General features: G+C 56.4%; 2 protein-coding genes across 8 annotated transcripts in view; one reads left to right on the forward strand and one right to left on the reverse strand.

Moving 5' to 3' along the window:
• Positions 1 to 2,530, forward strand: part of SGSM3 (small G protein signaling modulator 3) — a 47,286-nt gene extending 44,756 nt beyond the window's left edge. For all 4 annotated transcript variants that reach the window (XM_032416720.1, XM_032416722.1, XM_032416723.1 and 1 more), the window contains 7 exons: positions 107 to 259; positions 425 to 495; positions 614 to 662; positions 736 to 821; positions 1,450 to 1,572; positions 1,646 to 1,706; positions 1,922 to 2,530. In XM_032416720.1, the coding sequence (XP_032272611.1) occupies positions 107 to 259; positions 425 to 495; positions 614 to 662; positions 736 to 821; positions 1,450 to 1,572; positions 1,646 to 1,706; positions 1,922 to 1,999 (621 nt within the window). In that variant the 3' untranslated portion in view covers positions 2,000 to 2,530. The remainder of the gene's footprint in view (positions 1 to 106; positions 260 to 424; positions 496 to 613; positions 663 to 735; positions 822 to 1,449; positions 1,573 to 1,645; positions 1,707 to 1,921) is intronic.
• Positions 2,531 to 3,080: 550 nt separating this feature from the next.
• Positions 3,081 to 26,497, reverse strand: part of MRTFA (myocardin related transcription factor A) — a 213,197-nt gene continuing 189,780 nt past the window's right edge. For all 4 annotated transcript variants that reach the window (XM_032416716.1, XM_032416718.1, XM_032416717.1 and 1 more), the window contains 11 exons: positions 20,721 to 20,776; positions 18,598 to 18,673; positions 17,547 to 17,708; positions 13,650 to 13,825; positions 13,057 to 13,188; positions 11,182 to 11,435; positions 10,822 to 10,993; positions 8,664 to 9,662; positions 7,672 to 7,833; positions 7,267 to 7,327; positions 3,081 to 4,016 (listed from right to left, as the gene is read on the reverse strand). In XM_032416716.1, the coding sequence (XP_032272607.1) occupies positions 3,499 to 4,016; positions 7,267 to 7,327; positions 7,672 to 7,833; positions 8,664 to 9,662; positions 10,822 to 10,993; positions 11,182 to 11,435; positions 13,057 to 13,188; positions 13,650 to 13,825; positions 17,547 to 17,708; positions 18,598 to 18,673; positions 20,721 to 20,776 (2,768 nt within the window). In that variant the 3' untranslated portion in view covers positions 3,081 to 3,498. The remainder of the gene's footprint in view (positions 4,017 to 7,266; positions 7,328 to 7,671; positions 7,834 to 8,663; positions 9,663 to 10,821; positions 10,994 to 11,181; positions 11,436 to 13,056; positions 13,189 to 13,649; positions 13,826 to 17,546; positions 17,709 to 18,597; positions 18,674 to 20,720; positions 20,777 to 26,497) is intronic.

Raw genomic sequence — 26,497 nt, forward strand, 5'->3', positions numbered from 1 at the left:
TGGGAGCTGCTGCCGCCTGACCTCGGCCCCTGCTGGCTTGTGGCAGGGGCTGTGGGGACGGGGAGGGCGTGGCTGGCGCCTCTCAGACTCTGTCCCCCACCATCAGTACTCCATCGCGGGGGACGACACTGTGACAGAGGGGGTCACGGACCTCGTTCGAGGGACCCTCTGCCCAGCTCTCAAGGCCCTGTTTGAACATGGGCTGAAGAAGCCCTCCCTGCTTGGGGGCGCCTGCCACCCATGGTTGTTTATCGAGGAGGTAAGTCCGTGGCTGGACCCGCATCCCCCACCATCCTTTTCCTGGAGCTCCTGGGCCCTGTAGAGCTGACACAGGAGCTCACGGGGTGGCAGTATGCGCTCAGCTGGCCCCTGTGGCTTTGACCCGGTCCCTTCCGTTGTCCCTTACACTCACCTTGACCCCCAGGCAGCGGGCCGGGAGGTGGAGCGGGACTTTGACTCGGTGTATTCGCGCCTGGTGCTGTGTAAGACGTACAGGTAACAGGCCCCAGCGCCGCGCCCGCGTCCTCCTGGCTGTCCCCGTGGGGGGAGGGGGAGGGCACAGCCTGAGCCGCGCTTCCTGGGGCAGCACTGGCAGCTTCGATCCGTCCCTCAGGTTGGACGAGGATGGCAAAGTCCTGACCCCGGAGGAGCTGCTCTACCGGGTAAGCGGGGTGGTGGGTGGGGCAGGCGTCCTGGGTCGGCAGCTGGGGCCCCCTGACAACTGGGCCCTCCCAGGCTGTGCAGTCTGTGAACGTGACCCACGACGCCGCACACGCACAAATGGACGTCAAGCTCCGGTCCCTCATCTGCGTGGGGCTCAAGTGAGTATCTCTGCCCACCGTGGGCCAGCGACAGTCCAGTCAGAGGGCTGGTAGCCTGGGCGGTGGCCCTTTGGGGCAGCGGGGTGCCCGTGAGCTGGGCCTTCTGGGCCCGGGGCCTGGACAGACAGGGCAGCAGGGGGACTCCCAAAAGCCCTCCTCCAGTACAAGACCGGCCATCGTTCTGTGGGCTGGGGAAGGCACTCGCAGGTTTTGTGAGGCAGAGATTTTAGCAAGGTGCCTGGTGCGGGGGGTCACCAGGAGTGAGGCCACCACAACCAACTAGCGAGGGGGCGCCGGCTCGAAGGGAGCTTGGGCATCTGTGAGGCCCAGACCCGGGCCAGCGTGAGTCTGCTTTCTGCATTTGCCACCGAGCGGAGGGGACAGCCTCCAGGAGACCAGCTCCTAACACGGCCGTCGGGCTTCCCTCCTGGACTGACCAGCAGGGCTAAGGCCCCTGGGGGCAGCAGGTGGTGGCCGAGTCTCAGATACAGAGAGGAAAGAACTGGGGCCGTGGGGACAGTGGGCCCGAGTGCCTCCCCGTGGGGAGGAGCGGAGCTAGGCCGCTGTGCAGACGCTGGCTGCCCCCCACGGCGGGGAGAGGCGCCCACTCCTCCCCGCCTGTCCCCAGCGAGCAGGTCCTGCACCTGTGGCTCGAGGTGCTCTGCTCCAGCCTGCCTACTGTGGAGAAGTGGTACCAGCCCTGGTCCTTCCTGCGCAGCCCTGGCTGGGTCCAGATCAAGTGCGAGCTCCGGTGAGTCGCCTGCCCGGGGGCCCGGGGTGGGGTCGGCGCGGGCAGAGCTGACCGCTCCCTTCCTCACCTCCAGCGTCCTCTGCTGCTTCGCCTTCAGCCTCTCCCAGGACTGGGAACTTCCTGTGAAGAGAGAGGTGCGTGGTTGGGCTTGGCTCTCGGCCCTGCGGCCCGCCTTCCCGCCGTGGGGACGGCCTGGGGTGGGCGGCTCGGGCAGGGCCTGTGGGGACCCCGAGTGCCAGCATCACGCGGTCCACGAGCCGCTCTGGCCCCTGCCACCTCGGGCTTCCTTGCCGTGTGATCCTGCACCCCCCGCTGTGCCGCCCGTGACAGAGGCTGTCCCCATGTGCAGGAGAAGAAGCCACTGAAGGAGGGTGTTCAGGACATGCTAGTGAAGCACCACCTCTTCAGCTGGGACATAGACGGGTGATGCTCTTCCTCCAGCGGCCCCGTCAGGCCAGGCCTCCCCCAACCTGCTGGCTACCGAGCAGCCCCTTCCTCAGAGAACAGCACAGTCCTGGCCAGGCTTGGGGATGGGGTCTGAGGTGGCCCGGGCCCATTCCAAGCTGCGGGGGGCGTCAAGGGAAAGCGACACTGGAGCTCTGGCCAGGCGGCACGGTGAACGGGGACACCACCTGGAACACCCAGGATGTCACTAGAGGACAGTGGGCGGCAGGAGCAGAAGGTGGGGCTGAGCCGGCTTGTCCCGGTGCCGAGGGGAGTGCCCTGCCCGGGCCCCAGTTTCACAGTTTGTACCAGCCAAAACCTCGTGAGGAGGTGGGGCGCCATCTCTGTTCTGTCCGTTTGTGCTCAGGAAGGGGAGGGGGGGGCCACAGGCTCTTTGGCTTGTCAATAAATTGTGTCCTTGGGAAACTCCCGTCTTCTGTCCAGCCAGGGCCACAAGGTTCTGTCCTTTCTGGCATGGTCTAGAAAGCTAGGACCCAGCCCTACCACCCGCCTCCTCCAGGGACTGAACAAAAATGGACCAAAATCAGTGTTTTTGTTTTTATTTTAAAAAGTCCACACAGCTTCCCGACCTCTGTCCCAGCACTGGTCTGGTGACTCCATCCCTAATCCCGTTAACAACAGTGACAGGTCAGAAGGGAGGCTGGGCCCCAGGCCAAGAGGGGCTGACACCCCTCCTGTCCCAGGGCCACCGCGGCTGCAGTGAGGCAGCGGGACGGAATGTGGGGGGGGTGGCCGGGAAGCACCTCTGCCCTCGCGGCACTAGTACGGAGCAGGGCACAGGCTGTGGCAGGGTGTCTACATGTCAAACACGCGTGACGGGGCCGAGGTGGGCTGCATCCAACCCCAGGAGCGGTGGTCTCCAGGCCCTTCTATATTGTGCACAGAATGGGAGGGAGCGCAAAGCCACCTCCCAGCCCCCAAAATAGATGTATACGTATGTGTGGCGATAGAGATACAGCGATATGTACACCTGTACAGAAACCGTTTGCCACCAGCCACTAAAGGTTACACAACACCAAGACACTAAAATGGCAAGGGGCTCCTCTCCCAGGAAGCCTGGGACCCTGGGGTTGGCATCACGGGGGCGGGGGGTGGGGGGCGCGGCGAGGGGGAGAGAAGGAAGGAGATCCGCCCTGGGCCTCGCCTGCCTGAGCAAACTGCAGCCAGACTGCACCTCCGACCTCACAAAAGGAGGTCAATAGAATGGCTCTGGCCTGTCCAGGCCTCCTGAACTCTAGGCTGAGACCACAGCTGCTCCTGGGCGGCTTCTCTCCTTGGTGAGCCTGAGCCAGGTGGCAGCAGGGCCTGCTCCAGCCTCCCAGGGAGGGGAAAGCAGGGCCTGTGATTGTCAGGACTCATGACCACATGGAGGTGGGATCGGGCTGAGCGCACGGAGCTCCCAGGAGTTACCAAGGCTCCCCGGCTTCCAGCCCCTCCTGTCCCGTCCCTGCAGCCTGAGAGCTACAAGCAGGAATCCCAGTGGAGCTGCAAGTCGTGACCGTCGAGGAAGTCCGTGGAGAAGAGGCTGGGCGCAGTGGTGCTGAGTGGGGCCAGGCTGAGCACGGGGCCGCCCGATGACAGCTCCAGCCAGTCCATGCTGTCCAGGTGGCCATCAGCCAGGTCCAGGCCTACACCGCTGGGCTCAGGGGCAAAGTGCAATTCCGAGGTGTCCATGGGTGAGGGGGGGTGGTCCAGGATGGCAGAGCTGCTCAGCATCTGGCTGTGGAGGTCGTCGATGAGGGAGAGGGGTTCTGGCCCCTCATGCCCGCCCGTCAGCAGGGGCAGTCCTGTGCTGCTCTCCAGGAAGTCCTCTAGGCGCCCAGGGAGGACGGGAGAGCCCGAGGGAGGCGGCGGCACCTGGGGGAGCTCAGCAGAGGGCGGGGACGGCGTGGCCAGGGGTGACCCGCAAGTTGCCATCGAGGGGGGCTTCTCTTTCTCTGGTAGGGAAGGTGGTGGCTCCTTGAAATCTGCTGAGATTTCTGGCAAACAACAAAGTGAATGAATGTCAGGAACCAGGCCTGAAAAGGACCTGAGGCTGGCCCTACTTCACACCACATACAAAAAGTTAACTCCAAATAGGTCAAAGACCTAAATTTGGGAGCTGAAACCACAGAACTCTTAGGGAAAAATGGGGAAATCGTCACTGGATTCGGTAATGATTTCTTGGTTGCACCAAAAACACAAACAACAATAAAAATACATTAACTAGATCATATAAAAAATTTTAAATTTGTGTACCAAAGGACACCATCAAGAGCAAAGACAACCCAGAGTGGGAGGAAATGTCCGCACCCCTTGGATCTGATGGTTCACATCCAGACTAAAGAGCTCCAACTTAACAACAAAACCCAACAGGGAAAAAGGGCAAAGGACTCCACCATTTCTCCAATAAAAGATCTGCAAATGACCCGTAAGGACAAGAAAAGATGCTCAACCTCATTAGTCTTTAGGGAAATGCAAATCAAACCCACAAAGGAACACCACCTCACACCCAGTAGGATGGCTAGTAATAAGTGTTGGTGAGGATATAGAGATGGGAGCCTTTGTGCACGGCTGGTGGGAACAAACAAGGTGCAGCCGCTGTGGAAGACGTGCAGGGATCCCAGCAGATGCAAGTACGCCAGCGCTCACAGCACCATTACGTACAACAGCCTAAGTCCGCTCAAGTGTCCCTCGTGGGTGAGCAGATCGGCACAAGGTATTCTGTCCCTACAGTGGGATCTCACGCGGCCATTAAAAGGCAGGAAACTGATGACCGGCTACAACACGGATGAACCTTGAGGGCACTGTGCTATGTGAAGTAAGCCAGAAACCAAAGGACAGGTACTAGAAGATTGCACTGGTATGAGGTCCCTAGAGCAGGCAAATTCAGAGCACAGAGTAGAACAGAGGTTCCCCGGGGCTGGGGGAGGGAGTTCCTGCCTACCAGGACCCAAGTGTCAGTCCAGGACGATGAAAACATTCTACAGACGGATGGTGGTGATGGCTGCACAACACTGAATGTATTTAATGCTACTGAATTTATACATTTTAAAATTATCAGAATGGCAAATTTTGTGTGTATTTAACCACAATAAAAAAAAAATATATGCAGAAACCAACCAGGCTTGCTCCCTGGCACTCCCGCTCTCCTCCCGTCCCAGCCTGACACGCCTGCCCATCTCACCAAGCTCGGTCTCCCCAGATGCCCACCCCCATTCAAATGCCTTCCCGGGGCATCTGTGCCACCTCTCTGGCCAGTTCTGTGTTCCTCGGGGGGCAGACGGACAGCACCCCCCAGCTCCCTTTCTCTGCCATGTCTTCACTGCTAGCGCTCAAGGCCTGGCCTACTCCTTCTCTGCTTCTGGCATCATCTCTTTTTCCAGGAAGCCTGAGCCCTCCCAGTTTGGGTTCCTGTCTGGACCCCAGGAACTCCCCAAATCTGCGCCCAGGCCCCTCTCCCGAGCTCCAGACCAGCCTCTCCGACGGCCTGCGAGCACTGCCCAGCCCAGTAGCCTCAGTGCCCCCTGTGCTTCTTAGAAATGTGCCTCAGACGCCAGACTCCAGAATCCACAGAGCCTCACTAAGGTCAGAATCTGACCTTGAGGGTAACATCAGCTCTTACACTCTGCGGGGTTTCTTTTTGAGATAAAATCCACCATTTTATTTACTTAAAATTTTTTTTTAAAAAAATGATCCCTACACCCTACACGGGGTTCGAACTCACAACCCCAAGGTCAAGAGTCACATGTTCCATGGACTGAACCAGCCAGGTGCCCATAAAAGTCACCATTTTAAAGTGTACGATTCCACGGCTGAACTCTCGCTTAACCTGTACCATCTTGCTAACCCTCTCCCTACCGCCATCAGTAAAGCGCTCAGAGAACTTCCACACACCCTGCCTTCTTGGCTGCTGCCATCAGGGAACTCCCCCAGCTCCTACCTGACGCTGAGCCCCCCTCACCTGCCCTGCGCCCCCCGCACTCAGGGACCTCCGCCACCAGCATGCAAACAGGCTGGCTCCTTGCTCACTTTGCAGGAAACCCTCTGCAGAGAGCTATCCGGACTTGCTGGCTCCTACACCCCCCGGGCCCTTGCCCATGGTCCCACGGCAGCACCCCGGCTGAGGTCACCAGCAGCCAACCACAATGCTAACCCTGTGACCAGATCTTGGTCACGGTCTCCCCTGGCCGCCCAGTGACAGCCCTGGACTTTAGGACTTCATGGTCTTGAGGGCACCCTCCCACTCTGCCCACTGCTGAGCATCATCTGCTCGTGCCCCTGGACTATGCCTCATCCTCCTCTCTGCTCACCCAATCTCATGGCTCCAAATGTCCATCTAGATGCCAACAATCCCCTGCCTGCCTTCAGGTGACGCCCCTGCTTGGCTGTCTCAGGACATACCAGCCTGAGGCTGCACGGACGCATCCCCAACGCACCCCCTGGGGCTCCCCCCGGCAGTCTTGCAGCTGCATCTGGGTCACTCAGGCCGAACCCTTGGTAACATCCATGGCTGTCGTCCTATTGTCTTGCCACACACATGCCTAATCCATAAGGAAATCGACTGGCTCTCTAAAATACACCGAGACTCGGGTCCTTCTCCACCTCCCTGCCACAGGCTGGCCCGGGCCCCCTGGACTCCCACAGCGGCCTCCCAGCTCCTGCCCTTCCAGCTGGAACAACCCTCCACTGAACTTCGCCCAGAGTCCGAGCCCTTCCGCCGTGCGCCCATGAGGCCTCGCGATCTGCCCCGACCTGCAACTCCTCTCCCTCCTGTGCCCACACCGCCCCCCCAGCACGCCTGGTCCCACAGGTGCCCCCAGGGAGCCCAACAAGGTCAACCCAAATGCCCCCACACACCTGAGACCCTCCCCAGCTTTCCGTAATATTTACTCCTCCCACAATACAATCTACTATTCATTCATCTCCTCACACTAGACTGTGCAAAGGTGAACATCTCTGTTTCGTTCATCACTGCACCCCAGGCTGCGGCGACCATGCCCACCACGCAGTGGGTGCTGGGTAAAGCAATCACTGCTTGAGGCTGCCCCCCTGACCGGTGTCCTTGCCCAAGCCCTGGAGACGGTATACGTCTCAGCTGTTGCTACATCCAAACTACAAGGCCCGTCAGCCCCCTAAGCGTTCCGTAACGAAACAAAAATCAGTAAATCAAGCACCCCAGGGCTGAACACAACCTATGGGGCAAGGAGGAGGTTGGTGGGGGAGTCAGCTCAGGAGTCTGGGCTTTACCTCCACTCTGAATAAGAATGTCAAACAGGTCATCCATCTGCTGGCTGGAGGAACCATTCTCCTGTAGGACAAATAGGGGGAAAAAAAAAATGAAAATCTAGAGCAGGAGGAGGCCTGCAGCCTAGCTCAGGGCAGAACCCCTTCCTTCCACCCTTGAGTTGGCAGCCAGACCTGCAGAGCCCACCGGCCTGGGCTCAGGCTCCCAGAGCTCACTCCTCTGTCAGGCCAAGCTCCGGCCAGTCTGCCCATAATGCCCCCTCCATCCACACCCCCCCCCCCCGGCCACCTCCCCGGCCCTGCAAGGCCTCCTCTGCCCCTATTTTCCAGTTGGCTTGGTCGGGGGGACTGTGGGAGTCCAGCCCAGCAGCCCAGGCAGACGCCCACCCTGGCCGGGCCCCAGTCTACCTTCTTCACCTGCTGTCTGGGCTGCTGGCTCACGGCTTCCTCATAGCCAGGCGGCTCCTTCTTCAGCAGAGAAGTAGGGGTCCCAAAGAGGGGCTGTGATGGGTGCTCTAGGTCCATCTGGGCTGGTGGGCCAGGGGCTGGAGAACCAGGCTGGGACAAGGGCTGGACAGAACGGTAAGAGGACCGGTGGTTGGGATGAGGGAAGCAGGCCAGGCCCAGCACATTCCAGGAAGGCAAGGCAGGAGGAGCCTACCTTCTGGGACACAGGACAACCTGCCGCACTGGCTTTTAGGAAGCTCGCACGGAAGCCACCGGGGAAGAAGGAATAGGGGACTGGGGAGGCCCTGCCTGACCTCTGACGCTGCAGAGGGTGGGGCTCTGGGCGATTCCCGTCGCCTCCCTTTCTGCCGGAGGCTGCTCAGGGGCCCTGGTCTCCCATCCTGAGGGGCCCAGTTCCTGTCACTGCCCACTGTCCCCTCCTCCAGCCCCGAGCTCTGCAGGGCTGAGAGGCCACACAAAGCCTAAAGCAGCCTCACCTGTGGACCAGGCTGGCTGGAGGGTCTGGGCCGTGAGGGTGGCCCCGGCAGGGAGCCAGCTGCCCATGACGGCTTGGGGGTGGGGGGCACGGCTGACCTCTCCCAGGTAGGGGGCTTCCCCGACCCTCACCGGGGCCTGTCCCACCCCCATGGAGCAGAGGCAGGCCTGGGTGCGGGCTGCTCAGGGGGGCCCTCCGCCCGGGTACAGAGATGGGCGGTCCCTGACAGCTCCACCCTCAGGGCTGTGGGGTCTTCGGCAGCTCTCTTAATCTTCCCAAGTCCTAGTACCTCCCCTCAGTGACATAGGGATGGCCATCCCTCGTTTCAGAGGACTGAGTGGAAGTTTAAAAGAAGCAAGCACAACCTGCCCAGCTGTGGGGGTGCCTGGTAAACGGACTGTCACCCTTAGTCTCCTCACGCTCTCCCGCGGCCCCAGCCCCTCCCACACCCAGGTACCTGCTCGGGGCTCCCGCTGGCCAGGCTGGGGCTGTCTGCATTCTTATTGGTCACGGTGAGGACAAGGTGGGTCCCTGTGGAGTCAGTGATGAGGGTGGGAGGCGTGACCCCCTTGATGAGGCTGGGGCCCTGGGGGCCCAGAAGCAGCTGGGGAGCGGGGGCTGGCTCAGGCTCCGGCAGCGCGGCTTCCTGCTTCACTACCACGGCCGGGGGCACCAGGGGACGAGTGTCTGCGTGGTGGGCAGTGGGGGCCGCCAGGCTGGGGCTGAAGGGGTGAGCAGGACCCGGGGGCTGCCGGCTCAGCTGGCAGCTGGAGAAGCTGTTTTCCTGCTTGACTGGGGTGCCGAGGGGGGCCGGGGCCGGCTGCTGGGCCCGCTTCTCTTGCTCCAGCTGCAACCTCAGCCACTCCACGAGCTGCTGTTTCTGGCGCAGCATGCGGGTCAGCTCTTCGATTTGCTTGTCCTTTTCCTGCAGCATCTGGTCCTTGTCACGCCCCTCGAGCTCAGCCCGTACCCCAGGGCTCAGGCAGCAGGACCCGGCCCGGGGGCCCTCTTCCTTCACAAGGATCTGTAATGGCGAGGCCTGCAGGGTGAGCTGGGTCAGTGGCGATGTCACCATCTCGCCAAAGGTGTCCCCGGGTGTGGAGTTCTCATCGCCCGTGCTGAGCAGTGAACGCTCTGAGGGGGTGGGAGACACGGGGGGTGTGGAGCCCGTGCTGCCAAATGTCACCACTCCGTTACTGGTCACTGTGGCCACCACCACCTCAGCTGGGGCCAGGCCTGCTGCCACCAGGGCAGGCCCCGTGCTTAGCCGGGCAGCCGGGAAGGCGACCACTACCTCCCCAGCCTTGGGCAGGATGGAGGGGGCAGCAGGGCCCTTGGGGGCTCCTGGGGCAGGGCTGACTTGTTCTTGGTATGCACGCAGACGCTCGATCAGGTCTGTCTTGGTGCCTGAGACGGGCAGCGACCGCAGCTTTAGCTCCTGCTTCAGCTCTGCCACCTGCAAGGGGGCCGAGAGTCAGGGGTGGGGCAGGGCGACAGAGAGAACGGGGTCTAGGTAAGAGGGCAGTCGGGGAGGTGGGAAGGATGAGCTCTTCATTCATTAGGCTTCAACCATCTGGGTCCCACTGGTCCTTCAGATCCACGAGCCCCTGACCTTCCCACAGCCCTGGAGGGTGGGACGTGTGTGCCGTGAGCCCGGCCTCCTCCCTTTCCCCATCCTCACCACACAAGAGGCCTGGTTAAAATACTCTTTCCCCTCCCGTCTGGGCATGAGATGCTCTCAGGTGTCCCCAGCCCTGGTGCTCAATGACTTAAATACTTAATTGAATCAACTGGATTGATTTTACAGATGAGAAAATTGAGCTCACAAAAGTAAAGTAACTTCAAGGTCACCACTAGTGAGCACCAGAGCTAGACGTTAACGCCAGGTCTGATGGACTCTGATGCCTGTACCCAGCTACCCGCACAAGGGCTGCGTCTTGCTGGGGTCGGATCCTGACTCAGGAGGGGCCAGTCTGCTCCTGAGCACAAACTCTCCAGGGAGAATTTGATCTGTTCCATCTTCCGATTGGGGCAGAAGAAACAGACCACGCCCCGGACATGACCCACCTTCCAAGACTCCAGGACATGAGCAGGGTCTGTGCCCCAAGCATGGGCCACTCTTTCCCAAGCAGATGCAGCAAATTCAGTGGCAGCGTTAGCAGACAAAGTGGAAAAGGTTGGGGAGTTGAAGTGGACAGCCCCAAGTCTGAATCCTGACTCTACCACCAGCCAGCTCTGAGACCTCAGGCAAGCCTCTCTGCCCTCAACACCTCCGCCTGCTCGTCCTTAAGCCTCATGCTGCACAGCAAGGGCCAAGGAAGAGAAATTGTGTAAAGGGGTCGGTAGGCCCCGAGGCCCCAGACAGACGCTGGCTGCTGTAGTTAATGGTTATGACTAGGATGACAAGGCAGGTGCCATGGATGACCAGGGCCACGCAAGCCTTGCAGCAGGTTCCAGGGGCCTCTGCTGGAGGAGACCAGAGTCTGGAGCTCGGCTCCACCTTCCAAGGCCGTGGGGCTCGCGCTGGCTGCTCTCCCTACAGATGAACGCTAGGCCAGCCCCCCGTGGGAGGGGGGGCCGGCAGTGGCTCCAGTGGGAAGGGGGCGCCCACCTACCTTCATGTCATCCAGGTTGGCAGGCAGGGCTCCCGGCTTGCCAGTCAGCGGGGTGCTGTTCTGACGCGCCAGCCCACTGGGCCCGGGAGCGCCCGAGCTGGAGCCGCTACTGGTCGTGGAGAGGCTGCGTGTTGGGGGGACCCCACCGCTTCCCGGGGCCTCACCTGCGGGCCTGAGGAGAAGAAAAGGTAGACATGAGCACCTGGCCAGCATCACCCTCGGGGCAGAGATGGGCATGGGGCAGGAGGACTCAGACCAAAGGGTCCTTAAAGATCTGGGGTTCACCCAGCCAGGCCTGGCATCGGCCGAGGAGGGCGCCTCTGGGCGGGACGGGCAGGGCGGGCGGCGGCGGGCTCCTACTTCGGCGGGGCAGGCAGGATGGTCTGGTAGTTATAGTGCTGCTGCTGCTGCTGGTTGAGGATCTGGAGCTGGAGGAAGAGCTGCTGCTGCTGCAAGATCTTGGCGTAGGAGGAGTCCATGGGAGGCGCCCCCTTGTCCTGCTTTTGGTCCGGGGGGATGTACTGGTGATACTTGAGCTTCTTCACCTTTGGCTTCAGCTCCTTGGCTTTCTTGCTGCGCTGTGACTTCTCACTGGCAGACTTGGGTTGGCTTTGCTGAGGGCACAGCAGATGGGGGCGCCATCAGGGGGCAGTGTTGGGCTTCTCAGAAGGCCCCCCCGCCCCCACGTCCTCCACCCTGCCCAGTTCCACGCTCCTCCACTAGCAGCGGCCTCGTCAGCACGCACAAGCGCGCCCGGGAGGGAGGGCACGGCTGGCCGGGGCGGGGGGCGGCGGGGCGGGCTGTGCACAGCCCTGCTTACTCAAGAGAGCCTCTAGCCTGGAGAGAAAGATCAGGGAATGCAGACGTGACCGTGACCTGGAGCAAAGAGTGAACACGACAGCTGGCTGACGGAGCGCCTGCCCTCCACACAGGCCTGCGGTCAGTGCGCGCGGGGCTTGGGGAGCCAGCCTGCAAAGGCTGAGGCATTACCCGGAAAAGAGGAAGGGTACACGGATATATTTAAACTATCCTTCGGACGTGTAGTGGTCAAAGAAAGGCACCAGTTGTGTGATGAGGAGCAGATCTGAGGAAGGATTTTGGGGGGAAACACTCTGACATCTGTGGCCAACCAGGAACACACCACAGAGGCCAAGAGAGGTGCCCCGATGAAGGAAGGCCTGGGCACTGGGACCCCAGGAGGAGTGGCTCAGCGCCTCCTCTGGGACAGGGAAGCCACAAAACTTGAACTTCCCTGCCAGCAGCAGGGCCTCACGGCCCCGCAGAGATGGTGCCAACAGGGAAGACCTGGGGGCGGGGGCGGGGGCGCCACTCAGGAGGGCACCAGGGAGCGCCCCCCCCCCCCCACAGGTAGCAGCCAGAGGCACAGCGAGGGCTTGGCTCCAGCAAGGGAAGGGGAACCGGGATGGCTGGGGGGGCGGGGGCGGGAGGGAGACGATTAGACAAAAGGATGAGTGAGACCGAGAAGCAGGTGGGGCAGGAAGGAAGGGAAGCCTCGCAGCAGGAGCAGGGCCACAGGTGTGGAGGCGGCAGTGGGCAGGCGGTTGGGGGCTAAGTCCCCGAGACCCTGGAGGCAGGAGGCTAAGTCCCCGAGACCCTTGGGGGGGGGGGGGGCCGGGCACTGGCTCTTGGTGCTACTACACGTAATTCACCTCAGCGCCCAAAACAGTGTCCCCCCCACAAAGATGGGCATCTCAGGGGCTGGTGGTAAGCCCTGCCCCTCACGTATGTTAGGTCAGGCCTTAGAAGAGAATAAAAAATGCCCAGGGGCACCTGCTGGCTCAGTCTTGACCTTGGAGTTCAAAGTTCAGGCTCCATGTTGGGTGTAGAGATTACTCAAAATAAACCCTTAAAAAAAAGAAAATGCCCAAAACGGCCCATGTGTGACCTCGAGTCCATCCTTTCACTTCTCAGTTTTGTCACTCACAGAATAGACTATGACTGCCTCACGGGGTTGTGCTGAGTGTGTTTTCATGGGGGAGGGTGGAATAAGAGCCAGGAAGAGCCCGTCCAGACCCCGGCCCACTGCACTCAGCGAGCGGCGCTTGTGGGTGTGACAGCCAGCGCTCACGGAGAGGAGGAACTCTGTTGGCCCCTGACCAGGGGGAAGAGATATGCACCCCACTCCCTGCAGCTGTCCCCCCACTGGGACGAAATCACAGCAGGGCTCGGAGGGGCCCGGGAAGGGGAGGGAGGCAGTCGGCTGCGGACCTGTACCTTAATGAGCGTCGGAGTGGGCTTGGCCACTGGGGCTGTGGTTCCGTTGGTGAGGCTGGGAGGCAGAGGAGGCTGCTCGGCCAGGAAAAGTGTTTCTCCGGAATCCGGGCCCAACGGGAGTTGAGACACAACCTGAGAAAGGCGGGGGGCACGGCCATATCAGGCGGTGGTGCATCTCAGCCCTTCCCTGCCCAGAGGAAGGGCTTCTCCTCCAGCAGCAGCACTACGTGCGAGGAACGGCCCCCGGGAGGCAGGGCGGAGGGAACTGGAACACGGAGCCACAGAGAGCAGTGAACAGGTCACGAACTGAATGAGGGGGAAGCAGGCGGGTCTGCGTGGACGCAGGGGCTGGCCAGGGGGCCTCAGGGATCCCGCTGGGAGGCAGCCCCAGCTCGGCAGCGGGCTGGCCAAGGCAGCTGAAGTGGGGCCCACTGCCGACATCTCTGGGGCTCAAGCAGCCGGCTCGGGACCTAGCAGGGCAACACCCTCGGCTTCCCAGTCCCCCCTGGCCCAGGTGAGACCTCACTCTGGACAGCTCCAGCAAGTGTGGGGCCCTTGGGGAGTGGGGAAAGCATCCGGAGGGCCAAGCTCACCTGAGTGGGGGACACAGAGGTGGCACTAGGCAGTGGCTCGCCGACTCGGGCTTCCAAGGGTGACGGCACCGAGCCCTGGGATTCATGGCTGGCAGGCTGCTCAGGGGATAAGGCGTCACTGCTGTCCTCATCAAAGGAAGAGCTGTCCGCTACTTTCGGGTAATTCACCTGGCCCACTGAAAGTCAAAGCCGGCGTAAGACTCCACCTCCAGCCCCCACAAATGGAGAGAGGTGCCTGCGCCCCGACCTCCAGCCCAGCGAGGCAGACAGGAGAAAGCCCAGCAGCTGACCTGCCTTCTGGGTCCGAAAGAGCTCCAGGAAAGTTCATCATCACGACCCGGACACAAAGGCAGAAGAGTGCTAGCTACTCTGCTGTTACAGTGCTCCCTTGCCTTTGACTCTACACTGTGTCCAGTGCTCAGAGTCAAGTTCCACGCTCCCTCCCTGCAGCCTGTAGCCTCCTCCGTCTCATCTAGATGTTTCCCTGCTGTTTAAAGCACTTCATGTCCATCCTCTGGTGGCACAAAACTCTCCTCTTCCCCCAGAGGCTTGTGGCCCCTGCAATGAAGGCTCAAAGGGACAAACAGCCTGAGAATGCAGCTCCTCACTGGGCTGTCTCGACCCCCTGGAAGGCAGGGACAGGCTAAGGGCTTCTGGAAAAGGTGCACCTACTCAGAGTGGACGTATAACCTTTTAGTGGCCTGCGACTCCCAGAGACCCAAGAGCTGGCAGCAGCAGCCACCAGGAGAAAATCCACCCCGCTGGCTCGAAGTGCCCTGCCCGGCCGCATGGCCAGGGTCCTGGCTGCGGCCAGGTCGGGAGGGAGGAGCGGGAGCACCAGGGCCCTAGTGTGGAAATCCCAGGACACAAAAGGAAGGAAAGACAAATAGGGTATTTCAAAAAATTCACGTCCCAACCACCCGCTCGGCACTGCTGGGGGAAGAGGTTCTGCCGGGGTCTGCTGTTCACACGGGAGGAACGGAGGCGGGGGTCACGGCAGAGGTGAGCTGTGGGGCGTGCCTGGGGAAATCTGCGGTGGTGGGAAGACCGCCAATAGGGAACAAGAACAAACCAGGAACTCTCCCAGCAGACTCTTCCTCTCCAGGGCCACGAGCTGAGGCTCTCTCCTCCCCTGGGACCAGGGAAGGACACACTTGAGCTCGAACATCCGCGAGCGAACAGTGGTGCGGGAGCCAGTAATGCTCACTGCTGGGCCGGCTCCTACGCCCCCTCCCCTCTGTCCTGGCAGGGGCCGCGCACACGGTGCACGGGGGGAATGAGCTCAATTACTGCCGTGTACTCCAGGCCTCTGACACATCTAGACTTCTCCCAGCAGCTCTTCCTCCCAGCAAGGAGACAGGCCACGGGATGGCAGCCACCCGGCACCCAGCACGCAAAGGGAGGAATCCAGGATGGAGGCGCTCTGGCTCATCCCGAGGGCAGTCCAACAGGAACCAGGGGCTGGCCACGCTGGAGAAGCCCAATGAGCAGGGCGGGCCAGGGTCCCTGCCCTCTGATTTTGGTCCAGTCCCCTCTGCTCAAGGACAACACAGACTCTGTGGAGACGCTCAGGGAAGACTTCTTGGAGGAGGGGTCTTGACATGAATCTTAGAGATCAACTGGGGGTGGGTGGCCTGGAGGGGAGGGCAGCGGTGTGCTGTGAGTGGCCATAGGGAGTGTGTGGGGAAGACAGCGGGTGGTCAGCCTCTGCAAAGCCCCTGTCGCGCCCCCACCTTTATCAGGGCTCAGGACCACCGCGGCCCCCTCCCCACACTCTCCACACCCAGCTTCGCCTCCTCCTCCTCCTTCTCCTCAGACGTGGCCGGAGTCTCTCCCCTCCCAGGACCTAGCTCTTCCTCTGACTCCTTCCTCTCAGCCACAAAGCTGCATTTCTCCCAGCCTAAAACTCCTTTGCAGCCCACCACCTCCCTCTTTCTTCCTTCCCCACTCACTTCTTGAACAAATGGTCTGCATCTGCTGTCAACACTTCTTTACCACCTACTCATTCCCCAACCCCCATGATCTGGCTTTTTCTGGCAAATGCTCCTTTCTCTCAGGTCACTGGTGGTTATTACCTGCTTACCGAACTACACTACCTCCCCATCCTCAAACCAGCTGTGCTCTGCCACACCTCCAGGCCACTGCCCACACGGCCCCCTGTGCCTGGAATGTCCTTCTGGACCTTCTCCGTTGGGCAAAGTGGACCCCATGTGTGCCCTACTGTCTGTGATACTTCTCCGGGCCTCCCCACCAGGCCCGTCTCTGAGAGAAGCCTGTGCTGGCCCGGCTCGCACTGTACCTGACACACCATCACCCCCACGTCGTCACCGCAGCGCCCGTCCTGGTCTGTAACGAACGAGACTGCTGACGGCAGCAGCCCTTCTGTGCGTCTCCCGAGACACCCAAGACCACCGGGCCCTTTATATCCATTATTGCCTGTGGGCCTGCAGCCTGTCCTGTGAGGCCGGTGACTCAGCTCCTATGTCACAGGACCGTGGCCTTCTCACTACACAGCGCTGGCATCTGACCGGGAGCCAGACTCAGAAATCGCTTGTTCCTACGTCAGTCTTCTCTGATCGTACTGCATTCTTAGAGGGCAGCATCATATTTTGTTCATCTTTGTAAACTGCACGACTTCACACAGGGCCTGGCACCATGCTGACTCTCACATTTTGGGTGGCTGGAGAGTCCAGAACTGACCTGGGCCTAAACACAGGCCTGACATTAGGGGCTGCTGTGGAATCCGGTGAGGATCGGGGTAGGGGAACATGGAGATGAGGTGGGATGAATGCCAGGGCAAAGCGGGGGACTAAGAGGGCTATCAGCACCAACTGGCAAAGGGGCTCCTCCTACCCTGTCGAACTGCTGTCTGCAGCACAGAGGCTCTGGAAACCAAAGTCTCCTCTGACCCAGGGCTCATGGCCCAACTTGGCCTGTGCTGGGGTCTGTGGTTCCCCCCTGGTACCCCGCCCAGATCTAACTCCTTATGATGGAGGGAGCAGGTGAGCCTCATGTCAACCTCCCAGGGGCAGGACCAGGTCTTAGGCCCACTGTAGCCAAGAAGACATGCCTGCACTAACAATGACCAAAATCTAAAGGAATCAGGTCCGAACACCTGCCTGGGGCACACAAGGCCCTGGCATGTCCCGGACTCTGCCCACCTCCTCTGTCCTTCCAGCTCCACGCCCAGGCTGCTCCTCGCCCTGCGAGGCTCTCCCTCCCTGGAGCTCGTAGTGCCTCTCTCCCCGTATGTACTTCAACTCCGACTCATCCCGCAGCCCCAGTCTTGGCCGTCTCCTCTCCCAAACCACCCCCCTGGCAGAGCCGGGACGGGGACCCTCCTCTGTGTGCCCAGAGCAGCTGGGGCTCCGTCCAGCACAGCTGCTGCCTCTGTCCGGCCGCTAGCTATTTACCTGCCTGAACCTGCTCCTAGGTGGGAGTTCAATAAGGGCAAGGGGCTTGCTCTGCTTCGTGGGGCTGTGTCCTAGCACCTGGCACACCTCTCAGATCAATCAATATTTGTTGAGTGAAGTATCTGTGGAAAGTGCCGGACTTCAAGGAGAGATTTCACTAATAAAAAGAAACAGTAAGGAACAGACTTCTGATTCCTGGCATCTCCATAGGTTCATACACACCAATCCTGACATCTAGCTACTCAGTGAGAGAGCGTACAGAGGAGACGGGGGACAGAGGCCCCTCTGTTAGTTAGTTATTCCAACATGATCCCTGAGGCCACTGGCACTGTCCCAAGCTAACACTACCTGTTTCTTGGGCTCTCACATTCTGCACCTAAACGTTTCCCAAGTCAAAGCAGGAAGTCAAGCAGCAAGAAGCCCAGAGCCCCTTCCTCCTGCATCCGGCCTGCACGTTCACACAGGGTGCCTGGGGCCTCCTCACCAATGATGGCTTCTTTCAAGCTGGACTCCACAGGCAGAATGTTCTTCTCAACCAGCTCCATGGGGCCCGGCCTCTGTGCAATCTTCTCGTTGAGGTCATCAGCCAGTCTGGCTCTCTTCAGCTTCAGCTGCTTGGCCTGGAGGGAAGGCTCGGCCGAGGTCTCTGCCCATGGGAGAGAATGGAGTGCAGGAGGATGTAGGAATGGACCTGGCTCTACCCTGGGAACTCCAGAGCAGCTCTGCTTCCCTCTGGGGAAGGAGCAGAAGCATTCAGGACGTAGAGAGTGTCCCAGGCAGAGAAGAGAGGCCCAGCTTTAAATTCTACAGGACACAAGAAGGGGCCGGACTGCAGACAGAGTGTGGGCACGCCCAGCCACGGTCACCGGGCGTGGGGGGCTACAGAGCCGGAAGTGCAGCACATGGTGGAGCACACCCTGCCCCCCCTCAAGCTTTCTGGTTCCGAAGGCAATTCAGTCCCTGCTCTGGGTCTCAGTGTCTCTCTCTATACAAAGCGGGGCTCAGACTAAGGAGGTTCTCTTCCAAACTCAAAGTTGACTCAAAACTAAAAACAACAACAAAATGGATAGATTCACACTGCTTTCAGCAGCCAAAATAGCTTCTTCACTAGAACGTGGACAGAAGTGTGTGCCAGGCCAGGCAGACACACCTAGGATGAGCTTACTTGGGTGTCACAGGTGCTCATGTGATGCTGAATGGATGTGGGAGTGAAGGAGTGAATGAACACAGAAAGGAACAGCGTTTTTAGAAGATTCTGGAGAAAAGGCTTTCAAACCAAGGGATGACAAGATCCAGGGCCACCAGGTGGCCAGAGGAGAAAGGGGCAAACCAACCTACATGAATGCGACTGTGCGGCTCTGGGAACTCGCAGAACTCGTGTGGCTACCACAGCTCTGCTGTTCCACTGTGTTAAGGCTTGGCTTACTCACTGTCAACAGAAACGGGAGTGATAAGAAAGAGGGACATAGAAATGTGGGTGATGCACGGTGGAAACAGCGAGGGTAAGGGGAGGAAGCATTTCCAACCTAACACACCTTCCAAAATATGCATCCTGACCAGCTCCGATCTCTCCGGCCGGGAACGAATCTTCCGTTTCAGATAGTCCTCTGTCTATAGAAAAAACACACCAAGAGAATCTCAAATCCAGGATACAAGTTATGGAATGGAACCTCTGTAGCCCCCAGCCGCCCCCCATCCCAGCCTGGAGCCTTCAGGGTTCTGAGGCAAGGAGAGGCCTGGGGGGGCGGGGGCGCATCCACTTCCAATGCACCTGCTCAGGGCACCCCCTCATCTGTCAAGACTACTTGTTTCTCTGAGGCTGAACTATCAATATATTTCTTAAAAATGTATTACTTGTACTATCATAAAAGTAATATATGTTCATCAAAAAAAATTTAGAAAATTACAAAGTAAACAATAACAAAAAATTTTAATCACCCACTGTTAGTATTTTGGGATATTTATTTCTAATCATTCTTCCATGCAAAAGATGTCTAATTTTGCAGAGCTGTAATCAGGCCCCAGGTCTGTCTGACTCCAGAGTCTGTGCTCTTAACCGCTGCACCAGAATTTTTCAAACCACAGGTCAAGACCATGAGTAGGTCAAAACCAGGAAAGGATAGGACAAGACAGGACAGAACAAGGTAGACTAGCGTAGAGTAGAAAATAACACAGCAGAGCACAGAGCACACTGCCTGTGGGAGAGGTAAAGCCCTGGTGCTCGCCTACTGTCTTGGAGCTCTGACTGGGCAGCTCTGTGCTCTCCCCAGGGGAGCACGAAGCCCTACGGGAGACGGCTCTGGATCTATTGCTCTGCCCCATCTGCAGAGGACAATGGGACTGCCACGGGTGCTGTAGGACATGGTAGAACAGGTATCGGACACCACAGGTCTTCATGGGCATCAGAGGGAGGCGTATTTTCTAAGCTACCTGACATTCTGAACCATGGCCAAGGACGAGCTAGAATGCAGTACTAATTAAGAAAATACCTGGAGTCCACAGACCAAGGTTTGAATCCCAGCTTTGCCACTGACTAGCTTGACAAGTTAGTTAACCTCTCTTAGCTGCACCTAAGAAATGAAGAGCACCTAACTCGTAAGAGCCGAAATGAGCAGAAATGAGAGAATGACTTCACTCTGCACGTGGAAGTACTCCGTAGGTAACCGTGGTTCTACTGAGCTCCAATTAGCTCCTTGTGTACTTGAGAAGAAGTCCAGGTAAGGGCACCAAATCTTACAACTGGGTCAGGGGCCCAGACAACGCCCCCCCCCCCCCCCCCGTATCCTCCACTCCTCCCAGTAACTACAACGGCGCAGTTTGTTACTGCTTTGGTTCCCGGCGTCGGTGACCTGATTCTTCCCACTCACTCTAAGAATTAATCATAATTTTCCTTAGAAATTTTTAAAAAATAAGAAAGACAGTAAGAAAGTCTTAGAAGTAGATATTTCACTCTCTGAAAGAGCTGCGGATCTTACAGAGCCCTGACCTATATGGTCCTCCACTGGGGAAGTTCTCTTTCTTTGTCTTTTATGTAAAAGAAAAAAGTGAAGGGGGTGGAGGGGAAGCATGTTCTGATGACTTCCCCATCTCTGTCCACACTGGGCAGTAGAATATCCCCCTGAGGCCCCTGAGGGAACTGAAACCAAGGGGGGGACAAGGCAGCAGGCCAGGTGCTGTAGCAGGAACCGGGGCTCAAACCAGGGGCCCAGCTTCTGCATCCACCGCCTCGAGTGGACACTGGCTACTCAGGGCACACGGAGACTGGCGAGGTTTCCTGCCCCTTGGAATGCCCTTCCTGGAGAGGCGTGGGCAGTGCAGCCACGGACGTGGAAGACCAGCCCCTCAGCAAACTTTTCCATGGCTGGTGTTCGTGTCCTAACATCTACAGAAGGGTAAGTGGAATTTGATGGGAATATACCAGCAGTCTCCAAAGTAACAGGAGGGAGGACTGATTATCATATACCCGTAAACACAGTAAAGGAGAAATTCTGATCACATTTCACATCACGCTGTGAGATGGCTGGGGTGGGGACGGAAAAGAAAACGGCAGCACTCTGTGTCTGGAACTGAGGTGTGGGCTGGCCCCTTCCACTAGACTGGAAGGGACACACCAGCAATGCAATGGGCTCTGGAGGCCCTCAGGGAAGAAAGGCCTTACCCTGGCCCGCTCCAAGCTCCTTCTCTGTTCATGAAATGCAGCTGGACTTTTCAAAGCTGTTGGGAATGGAATCATAAAAGAATTAGTTTTATGAAGCATCATGTGTACAATTTACAGTGGAGAAGGCATTTTAATTCAAGTTAATTTTAGCAACACTAATTCTTATCAGCGGAAGTGAAGAAGAACATGGCACCTGAGTAAGCACGTATCTTTATGGTTCAGCTACCCCATTAACAGTTTTGGTTACTTCACTCCTAATGAGAACAGTCACTGTTTAAGCTCAGGCTCTATAAAATGCACAAGTGGAATACTTTTACGTTTAAAAAAATATCCTGGCCCCATTACTAAACCATTAGCTGCACAATCAGTCAACCCTCCAGGAATGTGTGCTGGGCCCCACCTCATTCTGGTGAAGACAGGGACACAGGGACACAGACAGGAGTGCAGCAGCATGTCAGGTCCACCTTACTCCTTCAACCTAATTAGGAATCACAAAGTGACCAAACTGAATGGGGCACTTACACCAGAAAGACCTATGTCTGCTTGGATGCCATTTCCTTCTTCACTTCAGCTAATATAATAGTGCTGCTAAAATTACCTTGAATTTCATCTCTGAGGACTAAAAGACCTTCACAATAATTGTATGGTTAACCCTGGTGCACACAACCAGCAGCTGACAGGAAGGGCTCACTACAGATCCTGACGCCTACCGCTACGCAGACCACAGCTCTCGACTCAGCAAACAAGATCAAACCAGGACCAAATCTCCTCAAATGTGGCACAATGAAGAGAGTTTTGTGTCAAACACTTGGCTATAAAGACAAAGGATGAGTTGGGACACCCTGAGGGTAAGAGGGGGGAAAAGGCCTGACTCACTTCAAGTAGGGAACAACAGCCATAAGACAGAAATTTACAAGACAGTGGTCAGTTTCACTTCTGCTGCCCTAGAATTTCAGAACAGCTGTGAAACTGTGTGTGGAGATAACTTTTGCTAGGCTGCTTGCTGTGGTAGGAGCGCAGGGGAGAAGCTAAAAGTAGCAAGAGCACAGATATGACCCTATCCTGCCTGGGCCTTTGTGCTTCCTCCCCCTATCCCGCTCCTGGGGGCTGGGCCTCAGCAACAACAGTCCCAGCAGAAAGATCTAAATGTCCCAGCAGTCCTTATTTAAAAAACAAACATTTCTAAAATCTTAGGATAAAAAACAATCATTTAAAAAGATCAGTTGAGAGCCTCCCCATCTTCTAACAGCAGGGGGAGCTCTAGATTTAACAAATAATCTCTAAGAAAAACCAGCACAGCCTCCCTCCCCACCTACCAGAGCATTCCAGGGCACTATCCAGGCTATCCCAGCCCTAATCTGGGGAGGTCTTGGGCAATTCAGTGGGTAAGCAGACAGCTCCTGCACCTGCTTCTACTGGGTAAAGCTGGTTCAACTCCAAAACCAGTCTCCAAAAGCCCTGATATGCCAGAATCTGGTAATAGGATGTGATGGGCCACTCTCATGGAGGCAACAGTAAATACAAAGAATCAAAGCGAAAACTCAGTGTCTCCCCGACCACCCCCAGCTTCCTTTCTGCCTTATTCTTCTGTACAGCACTCATCACCATCAGACATTCTTTCTAATTGGCTGACAGGACTCTTTCCTTTGTTTCTGACAGTATCCCGGGGCCTACGGTGCCCAGCACATAATTCATTCAATGAATTGATGAATATTCTGTAAGAAATGGACACAAGGTGTACCCTAGTGACAGGAAAGCGAGAAGGTTCTGTGGCAGAGCTGTATACTTTCTAAACTTTGACCTGCATGGCCAGAATTTAGGCTCTCATCTGGGATCAAAACTTCACAGAAGTCCCGGACAGAAAAATCAAGGCTCAAAATAAAAAAAAACTGTGGTGTTTTCCTGGGTTCTACCAATCATTAGTAGTGTGATACAGGGGACTGAGTTCTGGGTCTCATTTTCTTCTTCTGCAGAGTGAGAATCGGCCTGCGTCTCAGGACTCCTGTGAGTCAGATGAAACTGGAGTGCTCTGAAGCAAGTGGAGCACACACAGATGGACGTGAAGTGCTGCTATCACCAGACGCCATGATGCCACTGAATCATGGGTTCGAGTCCCACACGCGCCTGCTAGTGTCAGCACCACAGCCACACACCTATCTAGAACCCCGGCTAGTTTGCTGCCTCAACAACCTACCTTGGCTATCCCAAGGGGTAAGGCACAAATCCAATTTCTGGAAAAACAACTCACAAAGCACAGAATTTCTAGATGGAAGGGGAGCCTATTTTAAGGATGATGTAGCACCAAGGGGGTAAGAGGCAGGAGAACCGGCTGTCGCATATATGACTTCCTGTTTGGTAAGGGAATTTTCAAGTAACAGCAAAGGAGAGATTAATACTTATGGAGGGCCTACTTATGTGGTAGGCACTGTTCCAGATATTTAAAACATGTTATCTGGGGCGCCTGGGTGGCTCAGTTGGTTAGGCGACTGCCTTCGGCTCGGGTCATGATCCTGGAGTCTCGGGATTGAGTCCCACATCGGACTCCCTGCTCAGCGGGGAGTCTGCTTCTCCCTCTGATCCTCCCCCCTCTCATGTTCTCTCTCTCTATCTCATTCTCTCTCTCAAATAAATAAATAAAATCTTTAAAAAAAAAAAAAAACATGTTATCTGATTTAATATTCCTAATGATCCCATGTGGTAGGTAACACTCCAATTTATAGGTAAAGACAGGCTCCAGAGGATAGGAAAGGCTAGCAAGTGACAGAGTTAGGATGACAACCTCACTCTATCTCACCCTCAAGTCAGACTTCTTCCCATTCCTCTGGGTTGATTTCTTAACTTCTTCAAAAGGTGGAGAAGGACGACCCTATCAGGTGGGGAGGCAAGGAGGCTTCAATTACATGTACTGCCTGAACGGAGTGCTGAGTGCAGGCAAACTGGAAAGGTCAGCTTGACCACAGCACTGAGCACAACAGGTGCGAAGAGGGGTTCAAAGTGACTGCAAGCACAGAAAGCCACGGTTTGAAACCTGGGGCTCACCATGGAGCTTAAGGAGCAGCCTCCAGCACTGATACTAGAAAACAAGTGGGAGGGGTAATGAGAGACCAGAGGAATTCATCAGCTGCTTGGGGCCTGAGCAAGAGAACCAGAAATGAGGACCAAGAAAAGAATTCAAGACAGTAATTACCAATCCCACAAGATTTTATAACAACATTATAATCACGCTGAATCCTCTAGTACCAACCCACGACATAAGGACCCTTCTTCTAATTTTATCCGTGATGAAGCTACAGCACAGTAACCTGTGAGGTCACTCATCGAGTGGCGGGCCCCAGCCCAGCTCTAGTTCTGCCTGCCCGTTCTTCTCTGGTCCCAACCTTCTGACACGTGTGTTGGTTTCTCCCAGTCCGTGAGTAGCCCACTCGCTCTGTGCTACTCTTTCCCCGTTGCTAACTCTGCTCTCTGAGAGCAGGTTCAGCAACTTTAATAGCTATTTCCAACAGAAGAAGGGAGCAGTGGCCCTCTTCCTCCAGGTTTCTGTCAGGATTCCTGTAGGGCACTCCTCAGGCTTCCGTGGGGAGAAACTGGAGTTGGGGCAGCCAGGGCCCTCCGTGCACTGGGGCTCGGGGAGGAGAGGGCATTCCCGCGCGCATCCAGCCGGCTGTGCTGTAAGCCACATTACAGCAATGAGGGGGAAGCTAGTGAAAGAGACGCAGGGTGGTAAAGGTAAGCCCCGGGCTTCCTCGGAAGAGTGAGCGGGAGTGCGTAGTCAAAATCACCTTAGGCTTCATAAGTAGTTGGAACAAAGCAGAAAATCGTTTTTAAAGTTTAGGCCTCTGCTAGTTGTAGAAAGACCTGGAAAGACTCAGAGTTAACCCATAAATGTGCGTCCAATGAGGAGGGCTACATTCGTCTTGGACCTCCATCTCCCTCCTCCTTACTGTCTTAATGGCTTTGCCACAGAGCCAGGATGTTACTCAGAAATTTCATTTCCCCAGAAACTCCTAGAAGGCAGTCTTTGAGAGAGAAGCCCCCAAAACCGATGCACACCCAAGAGCTGTGTATATGGCTTGCAAGCGTATACATGTTTGGGGTGCGAAGGCAGCTCTTGACCCTTCACTCCCACTGTCTGGAAGCTGGTTCCACTGGGACACTTTACTGCTTTGTGTGCACAAAGGGAAGTGTGCAGCACATACCGAAAGGAAAAATAACCAAGCTCCTCACGGAAATCAAATGAACAGAAGTGGCTAAGAGGTGTGACGTTCTTAATCACAGTTTCAGTTCTAGATGTGGGTCTCACCCCTGGCTGGCTATAGTCACCAATTTATATTCTGTTCCCTCTCTCCGGTGCCCATTTTCTTTCTCCCCTTACATTTTTGCTGCCTTAATTAAATGAGGGCCTTGTGAACTAAAAAGAGAAAAATGGTTTTAATTTTTAAAAAAATATACTGCCATCAGCTTCCAAGGAGGAGTTCAATGCTACGCTCAGTGTGTCCACTGAGCTTTGTGGCTTACAGTACAGGAGCGCAGGGATTGAGCAGTGAGGATTTAATCTAGCACTAGACAGTAAGTATAAGGACCCTTAATAAACCAACCTATAGCATTAAATTAGGACATTAAACTAGCCCCAGATTTACTTAAACATGTAGGCAAGTCAAAGTCTTCTAGGACCCACAAAACAGTTCTGGAAATGCATCTCAGTGAGGAAAGATAGCAATTAGCCATCAGGACTCATTTCCTCATTATCATTAAGGAGTATTTATTAAGTGCCTGTGTCAGAATGTCACTTTATTAGGTGTTGACGTAAGAAAAATGATGGTCCCCATCCTCAATAAGATACTTCTGCCAGAAGCTCACCACCAAGTCTACACTCAGAGGCACCCAAAGGCTATGAGCACAGTACAGCTACCAGGAGTCGATGGAGGGCCACAGCCCAAGGAGGCTTTCCTTCAGGCAAGCCTGATGGATTTCTTTTTCCACTGTAGAAGCAGCAGGCATACACAGAGTGGATACATAAGTTGGGAGTTTGGTGGGGGGTGATAAACAGATTTTATAATCCAGGTGGGAAATTAGAAATATAGCCATCCATCCATCCATCTGTCCAAGAAACAATTCTTAAGTAACTATTACGCTAGTTGCTGAGGACAAAGATATACAGAATAGGGTCCCAGCCCTCAAAGGCAGTTCATGGTCTGGTTAGAGAAAAAGACAAATAATTACAATACAAGATGGAAGTACAATTATAGAGGCAATTTAAAGTGCTACATAGGACAGAAGAGGCAAAATTCAGCTCAAGGAAAGAGTGTAAAAACTCTCCTGGTAGATTTCACAGAGAAAACCCAAATGAACAAAACAGAAACACTACAGACAGACAAGAAAGGGAGTGAGGAGGTCATCTGAGGCTAAGGAAGAGCAAGAGCATGAAGGTACGAAGGAGCACAACAAATTCAAGGGGCTACAAGTAGTTTGATATAGTGGGACCAAGGAGGAGGTCATGTGGGGACAATGAAGTTGGAGGGGAGGCAGAGTCCAGCCCATGAAGACCCTTCATGTGCTACTGCAGGAACTTCTGCATCTGGGAAGATGGAGCAGACCTATTGTTCTCTATTCCTCCCACGAAGTACAACTTAAAATTCTGGATGTTATATATAAAACAAACGTTAAGTAGGGGTGCCTGGCTGGCTCAGTGAAGGAGCATGTAACTCTTAATCTTGGGGTCATGAGTTCAAGCCCCATGTTGGGGGTAGAGTTTACTTAATAAAAAAAAGTAGTAAAAC

This window comes from Phoca vitulina, unplaced genomic scaffold (assembly GCF_004348235.1).
Source record: "Phoca vitulina isolate PV1807 unplaced genomic scaffold, GSC_HSeal_1.0 scaffold19, whole genome shotgun sequence".
Classification (NCBI taxonomy): Eukaryota; Metazoa; Chordata; class Mammalia; order Carnivora; family Phocidae; genus Phoca; species Phoca vitulina.